Source organism: Haplochromis burtoni, unplaced genomic scaffold (assembly GCF_018398535.1).
Source record: "Haplochromis burtoni strain Fernald_Lab_line unplaced genomic scaffold, NCSU_Asbu1 Contig_211, whole genome shotgun sequence".
Classification (NCBI taxonomy): domain Eukaryota; kingdom Metazoa; phylum Chordata; class Actinopteri; order Cichliformes; family Cichlidae; genus Haplochromis; species Haplochromis burtoni.
This window is the reverse complement of record NW_024582572.1, coordinates 758,077-765,555: the sequence shown is the minus strand read 5'-3', so window position 1 is coordinate 765,555 and position 7,479 is coordinate 758,077. Positions and strand designations below refer to the sequence as shown.

General features: G+C 41.9%; 1 protein-coding gene across 2 annotated transcripts in view; it reads right to left on the bottom strand.

The window, feature by feature from the left end:
* Positions 1-7,479, bottom strand: part of LOC102306336 (protein NDRG3) — a gene marked incomplete in the record, with an annotated part of 24,589 nt that overhangs the window by 13,276 nt on the left and 3,834 nt on the right. For both annotated transcript variants that reach the window (XM_042226427.1, XM_005936606.3), the window contains 1 exon segment: positions 4,040-4,111. In XM_042226427.1, coding sequence (XP_042082361.1) covers positions 4,040-4,099 — 60 coding nt within the window.

Genomic DNA, 7,479 nt, shown 5'->3' with positions numbered 1-7,479 from the left:
AACGCGTCGTAGTTTCCTTTAAACAGCTGAACGACGCCATGCGAAGCTGCAGCGTGGCGACTCTCAGCCTGTCACAGGCTGTGTAGGAAATCATCCACATTCATCTGGTAACAGATGGAAACACAGGCAGGCGCACAGACCCGTGAATGGATTCATGGGTGCTGTAATCTCATTACTGACTCATGGAACCACCTGACAGATCCCATTAATGGATCTGAAGTTCATACTTACTCACATGCACACACAGTTTTACATGTTTGGATCTGCGGCACAGCGAGAGCATTCGTATGCTTTTACTCAAAGCACAGAGTCAGCGGACACACAGAAGAGCACCTCACTAAGTAAATATACTATAAACGTGCTAATAAACAACATCATGTGACACGTGACTACGCCATTTTCACACCTGCACTGCATTAACCTCAGCGGCTCTGTAACACCAGGTCTTCAGTTCTATTTTAAAAAGTCTGCATGAACAAAATGATCAATTTTTAATTTGAGTTACAATTTTGGGTTCCAATTAATATTAGAACAAGAACAGAAGTTTGTTTCAGCACATTTTTCTTTTACTTTTTCCAGAAAAGTCCAAACTCTCCCCCCTCCAGGCTGTGGAATAACTGCTTCAGTACACACAGATTTACTTATTTAGCTTTTCCAGTTCAACTGTAATTAAAGTTCAAGCAAATCCACTTAATTAAAACACAGATTTCTATTTTGATGTATTCTCAACTTTTTCCAGTCTTTGAGAAACCTCGTTAAATAATCGTGATCACTGGCAAGTCCATAGTACGTGGACTTCTGTACAAATGATTTAAGGTACTATCAGTATCAATTCAGAATCGTGTCTAAAGCAGGTCGTTTCCTGCTGCGTGCTTCATGTGAGAGAGGAAAACTGTGGAAAAGATCCCAGGACGACTCTTCTGAAACTTCCTGTGTGAAACCAGGCTGAGTACAAGCCCGTGTGCACGTAAACACGAGGATGCTTGAAAAGTCAGTTTCTTTGATGAGTCTCATTTCTACAAGTGAGCACAGCAACAAGACACGTGCGTCAACGTGAGGACTGGAAATAAATTAGGCTGATGATGTGAATCTGAGGACTCGCTTCATGCAGACCTTTATTCAGGAGTGCGGTCAGACGGGCTCAGGACCTGTGATGTGGAAAACAAGTGGAGGGATTCACCTTTGTATGAAAGTGTGAGAGCTTTTCTCTGGATTGGTGAGTCAAACTGTGATACTTCCTCTAACAGAAGTTTGTAGGATGAAAGTCTGCAGGCAGCAGAGTGAAGCTCCAAGCATGTTCAAAACAAAGTGCTTTAGCTAAAGTGTTACAGCTGTTCCTGACTTTGGGGAAACAGTATATCTTAAAAGAATAAGAAAACACATTATGAAGCCTCTATACTGAACTGAACTCAAAAATTAGTTTTCACAGTTTTCCAATGCAACGGCTGAGTCTCTGCTTTGACAGCACGCTTTATTCAAGTGGACCTCACACGGTTCTGAGGTCCACTTCGGCGACCTCTGAACCGTCTGAGGCAGGAAGTGAATTAGTGGTCTCAATGCTGTTACTCATGCAGTACCATCAGAGCAGTGACAGTGAGCCCAAACACGCAGCCACAGTCATGAAGAACAGTCCTCAGACACGATAGCGCTGTACATAGACGGACGTGTTGTAAGTAACATTTTAACGGATTAATATCACAGCATGGAAAAGCAGCCGACTCCTCTCCAGCTAACTCGAGGCAGCTAAAAGCAGAGAGCAAGCTACGACGCAAACTGGCTCAGCAGCTGTAAGGTATCAGCTGGTGAAGCATGACTCCAGAGGAGCTAATGAGCAGCTGACTCACCACCCCAACTTCTAAAGAACAGAAGATCTGGTGCAGATCCAGAGAGTCAGACATCCTGACAGAGGACAGGAGGAAGAGAAAAGGTTTCAGAAATATGGAGGTCAGCCGTGCTGACGTCCTTCAGCCTTCTGCTGAGTGAACACAGAGACGGGAAGCGGGGGTGGTATGATTGGATCAAGAGACATAATCCATGTGGTCATTGGCCGAGAAGTGGAAGGTCTTAAAGTCTAAACAGTCGAACCTGCCCTCTCTCTATCTGCAGTCCCCTTCAGCTTCAGGTACTTTATTTCTACCTGCAGGAGGTTTGATGAGAGCTCCCTCCACTCATACAAACCACACAGACGACACAGGCGTACTGCAGGTGCAGCTGTCAGCTCAACAGGTGGATTTAACACCAATACCCAGAAATCAGTGGATTTATCCACCCGGCTGTTTTTAAGAAAAGCTCAGATCACTAGAAAAGAAGCAGACTCACAGCTGCACACTCTGAGTGAACCACCTGAGACGTTTGTGGAACTTTTTAATTAAACTTCATCTTCTGCTCTTGAAACTGACTAATTTAAAAGTCTGCTGAGAATTTACTGTCCTGATTAATCTTCAGTCCTCTAACAGAACACACAGACACCTGAGTCTGGACCTGTGGACCGTGCTGTTGTGCTGATTTGGGAAGTTCTAGGATTTTTTTCTCCAGATGTTGTGGAGCACTATCTAGCAGGTATCTGTGTGACAGCTGTCCAGTTTATGGGTGCAGGCTGATATCCGAGCTAGCTAGAATTAGCTAATAACTTAGCACTGTGCCCACTTGACTAATTCTGATCTACAGCAAAAATACCCGGTCTGTAACCAGTGGGTGATATGAAATACACTGAATGTCATCTACTGTATTATTGGCGTTTTTATTTTTGTTTTAAATTGTGAGGAAAATGTCGATTTCCCTGACACGAACACAGCTGGGGAACAAACAGTCCGAGCAGCAGCTCACTGCTCTACATTTACCCCGTCGCTGATGCAGACTGACCTGCTGTGACGTTAATATGACGGGTCCAGAGGATCGATCCATGTGCAGTCCTGCTGACTTCAGCCTCACAGTTCTCCTCAAATATGACAGACTGGGACACTTTCCATCCATACAGTTAAACTCTGCTTGTTTGTCTTTTTTTGGACCAGCCTTTGTTTTTATTACAAGGCAGGAAGAATGCATAGTGTATTATCACATCAGCTGACATCATGCATGTCATCTCAGGATCGGTCCAAGCAGGTTTAGAAGACCCTAAACTCACACTGAGGTTGGACCAGAGGGCCACAGCTAAATCAGCTGAGAAAGTCCAAAAACTGAACAGCCCCTCTCACAGTCAAACCTTCAGATTAAAACACAAGAACTAGATCAAAGTGAGGGGGAAATAAACACTCCAAAATGAAGAAAACCTCCAGTTCTGGACAGTTAGAGTGCTGAAATAGCCCAAACACATACCACAGCTGGGTGCTGATACAAAAACAGGCTGCTCTGTAAATGCTTCCACCCCCTCTGCTTCCACGCATGTAAAGGTGAACAACAGTTCAATAAAGCATGTGCCTCCATCAGCGCCGCTTCTAATAATAGCTAATATTGAACGTGACTGATCAGTGTGGACTTGTTTCCTCCTAAATCGATTCTGCTCAACAACACACAGCAGCCATCAAACAGCAAACACTGTTTGATGGGCCTGTAATTACACAAGGATGAAGTATCTCTGAGGTTTTATCCACGTCTCTCACACAGAGTCACTTTCATTCTCAGCTACAGGTTATCAAATAAACTTGTACTGTTCACTCTAAGAATTTTAAAGAGGACCCTGCTGGGGTCATTACTAAGAACTCTCACGGTTGGTGGCCGTGTTACATCTCAGAAACAGTTAAATGTTGTCCATGAATACAATATGAACAGAATTTCTGCTGATGAAGTGTCAGTCACTCACCTGACAATCGAAATCCTGGAGATTCCTCCCATTCTGAAGAGACAGAGACAAAATTGTCACTTTTTATGTCAATCGCAGTTTCCAGGAACTGAACACAAAGACGACTGTACCTCTGTATTTTATAATTCATTTGACAGAAAATCATTTTCCTCAGAAGTAGCTTAATAAAAGTTGACAGTTTACTTCATCCAACTCCTGGAATCCAGGTCTGAGGGCACCCTGTAAGCCCCGCCCCCTCACCTGTCCTGTCAGCAGTGGTTTGATCTCAGTGAGCTGGACATCATGTAGCTCCTCCATCATAGGACAATCCACCTGTTAAAGCACACAAACAGGAAGAGGAACGGTTTGTTTTACTTGCAGTTGTCGAGACTTCTAATAAATACATATATAAATAAAAACAACGTTCCTGTTTGTTTTTGGGGGGGTGGTCAGAAGCATAAGAGGAAGCAAAAGTAAGTAAATAAAAAACAGCTGACACTGTTTCACATCCACAACAATTTAACTTTTAAACAAACAAACATTAAGAACAAACTGTGTAGGAAGTAAAACTTATTAGCCTTTAAAACAACGAGTTCACCAAAACTAAGCCTTCTGATTCCTGTGCTGCAGGAAGGAAACCACACAGCCTCAGACCTGAAGCTGCTGGGCGTATGTGGCACATCAAGATGCTAATGTTTAATCCAATTTTATCCATGCATGTGTCTTAAAGCCCCTCAGGCCTGAACATGGCAGCTCTGTAGTTTACCTGTAACCCTTCAGGCCAACTTTACCAGCACAAAAACATGAAACTTTCATATCCAGCTTTGAAAGTAGACTCAAAGAAACAGCCCGCTGTGCCAAAGCCTTGACCCCTTTGTTCTTTGTCGGCAGCTTCTCTTTACACTGACTGGAGACGTACCCAGTTTCTCAACTAGCTTGGAAATTCTCTTCAGCATCAACTTTCATTTTTGCTGCACTTTCTGTTGGCTGCGCCCGTCTCTTTAGTTTGCCCTGCGTGGACTGCAGCACTACAGCTACAACTCCACTAAGAAACTTCGGACATGCATGTTTTTAAGATAAAGATTTGCTAAGAGCTGAATTTGGTTTCAGTTGGTACATGTGAGCTAAATGAGCACATAAAATGTTAGAACAGACTCACAAAGAATTTAAAGAATTTCAAAGTTTTAATTCAATGGATTTTATAAATGAGTGCTGGCATTAAAGTTTATGATCCAGCAGCTGTGAAGATCTCACAGGTGTGACTGTCACAAGTATTTAAGGATGACAGTTTTCTTCCTGAAGGTTTCCTTTAATACAGACAATTTCATTTTTGTGAATGTGTTTCCATGACGTGTGTGAGTGTGGAACAGATATGTTTCATCATGTAATAAAACAGTTGTGAGAACATTGTTTTCTTCTTTTTTGATGTCTTATTCATGACACAATTATCTAATTTATTTTCAAATTAACTTGGTTAATTTCAATGGAATTAAAAATAACATTTTCATGACTATTTTAAAAACAATATTATAAATGAAATACCTAATACCATGATGCATGAGAGTGGAGTTAGAGCTCTATCAGTGGAAGAAACACTTCCTCACCCATCTAAGTGAGCTGCTCAGTCCCAGCCAACAGCAGTACAGTTGTCCACTAACCAACAATGGGCCGTGAGCTCATACAAACTAATATAGCGTACACAGTTATTTACCAAAATCAACACTGCAAATTAGGGCTGGGCCATATTATACTGTTCACGGTAATACCGGTACAATGTTAGGCAACGATAAGAAAATAAAATATCGCGATAGAATATGGGTAAAACTTGCATGTGCAGTGCCTTTGTCTTCATACGCACGTGGCCGAAAAGCATGGCGGCGACGGAGAATGAGGGACAGCGGATCGTTGAGTGAAACCGATGAACCAGAATTGTTTGTAAAAATGCTGCAACTTCAGTGATGTGGAACTGGTTTGGTGTTTGTCCGTCAGACACACAAGAAAGCACTTTTTTTTGTAGAACATGCAAGCGGACGTCGTTATTGCTGTATTTGTCGGACTAAGGCGCTCGTAAATCTGGGAGTAATCTGGGTCCAAAACGCCGTCCACTTCAGGTCCCAAAGTCAAATGATCACTGCAGCATCACTGAGCGTTAAAAGCTGTCTAAATTCTTTCATCTTTAATAAAATGATCAGCATTGCTGCTTTGCCAGGTGTAACTATGAAGTTTAGCATCCAGGCATCCATGAAAAGAGAATTTATTACATTTAACAGAGTTAGAAGTTAGCAGGAAACTAGCGGAAGTTAGCTCGCTAGTTTCGCTAGTTACCTAAGCATGATATAGCATGTTCTAACTGAGAGATTTCTGAAACAAATTCAAACGTACAGCTCTGCTCCTCTCTCTGACTTCCAACATAAATGAAGACAGAAAACTAAACAGCAGTGACGTTCGTAGGGTTACTGAAGTTGGACTAGCTGGTATATAATATGCTGTAAACGGACCAAACTTCAGTCAGGAGAACAACTGAGATAATCCATCCACAATACCAGGTTAGTCATTAATATACTGCAACAACATGGGAATAGAGCAGCTGTGATAGAATACAGCATTAATGAATCAATGGTACAGAAGTGGAGGAAGCAAGAAGAATGAGTTTAATAAAGTTTGATTTATCTGACTGCTTTGTTTTGCTTAATGTGCCTTATAATCCCGGCACCTTATAGTCCGAAAAATACATATTTGACTTTTTTATTTGGCACACTGCATTAATGTGCAAAGCACCTCTTTTTAACTTTAGTGGATATTATACATGGTATGCTCAGGATATGTCAGCCCATTTCTACTGGAAATGCCTTTTGGTTAAACTTTCAGCAAGGAATTTGCATTTGCACTGTTACATTTTTATATAGCTTTAATGCACATAAAAAACAGCTGCTTGTTTAATGAAAATAAATGGATGGGTTTTTTTGCGCTAGTAAAGTTGTGGAGTTGTATTTTGTCTCGCATAAATTATATCGTCAGTTATATCGTTTCAAATATATATCGTGATAAATATTTTTGGCCATATCGCCCTGCTCTACCGCAAATCACATATTGGGTAAACCAAACAAGCAAATTAGAGGAGAGCAGAACACAGAAATCATCAGGCTGGGACTCGGCAGTCAATTTAACACCTGCAAGCCAGTGTGCAGGTGTTAAACCAACACAGAGGAACGTTGGTTTAAACAGAGAATCAAGGATGACGCTTACGTGAAAAGGAAAAAGAAACATCTCTGAAATGAGGAGGAGGTCTTAGAGTACATCTTTCACCATCTTAGCAATGTAGGATTGCATATTAACAATCCTATATTGCTAGTAAATAATGCTAGTTCCAGTAACCACACAACTGCACCGTTTGTTGGGGAAACCTGCAGTCGGCTCAGAGTGCAGAGGTCACCCGGACAAGCGATGAAACACCCCTCCCACCCAAAATCACACATCCAGATGAACGGAATCGACTTTCACTAATACCAGAAAATGTCATGGTGTGAATTAATTTGATTTCCATTGGACCGACATTCTATCCATCCATCCATCCATGGATGGATGAACCCAGTCTCTGTGCCTCTGCCACAGTCTACCTGTGGGACAATTCACCCTGTGTAATCCAACTGTGTGACTCTAATGGAAACAGTGATCTCTGGCTGGAAGTAAGCCATCCTCCT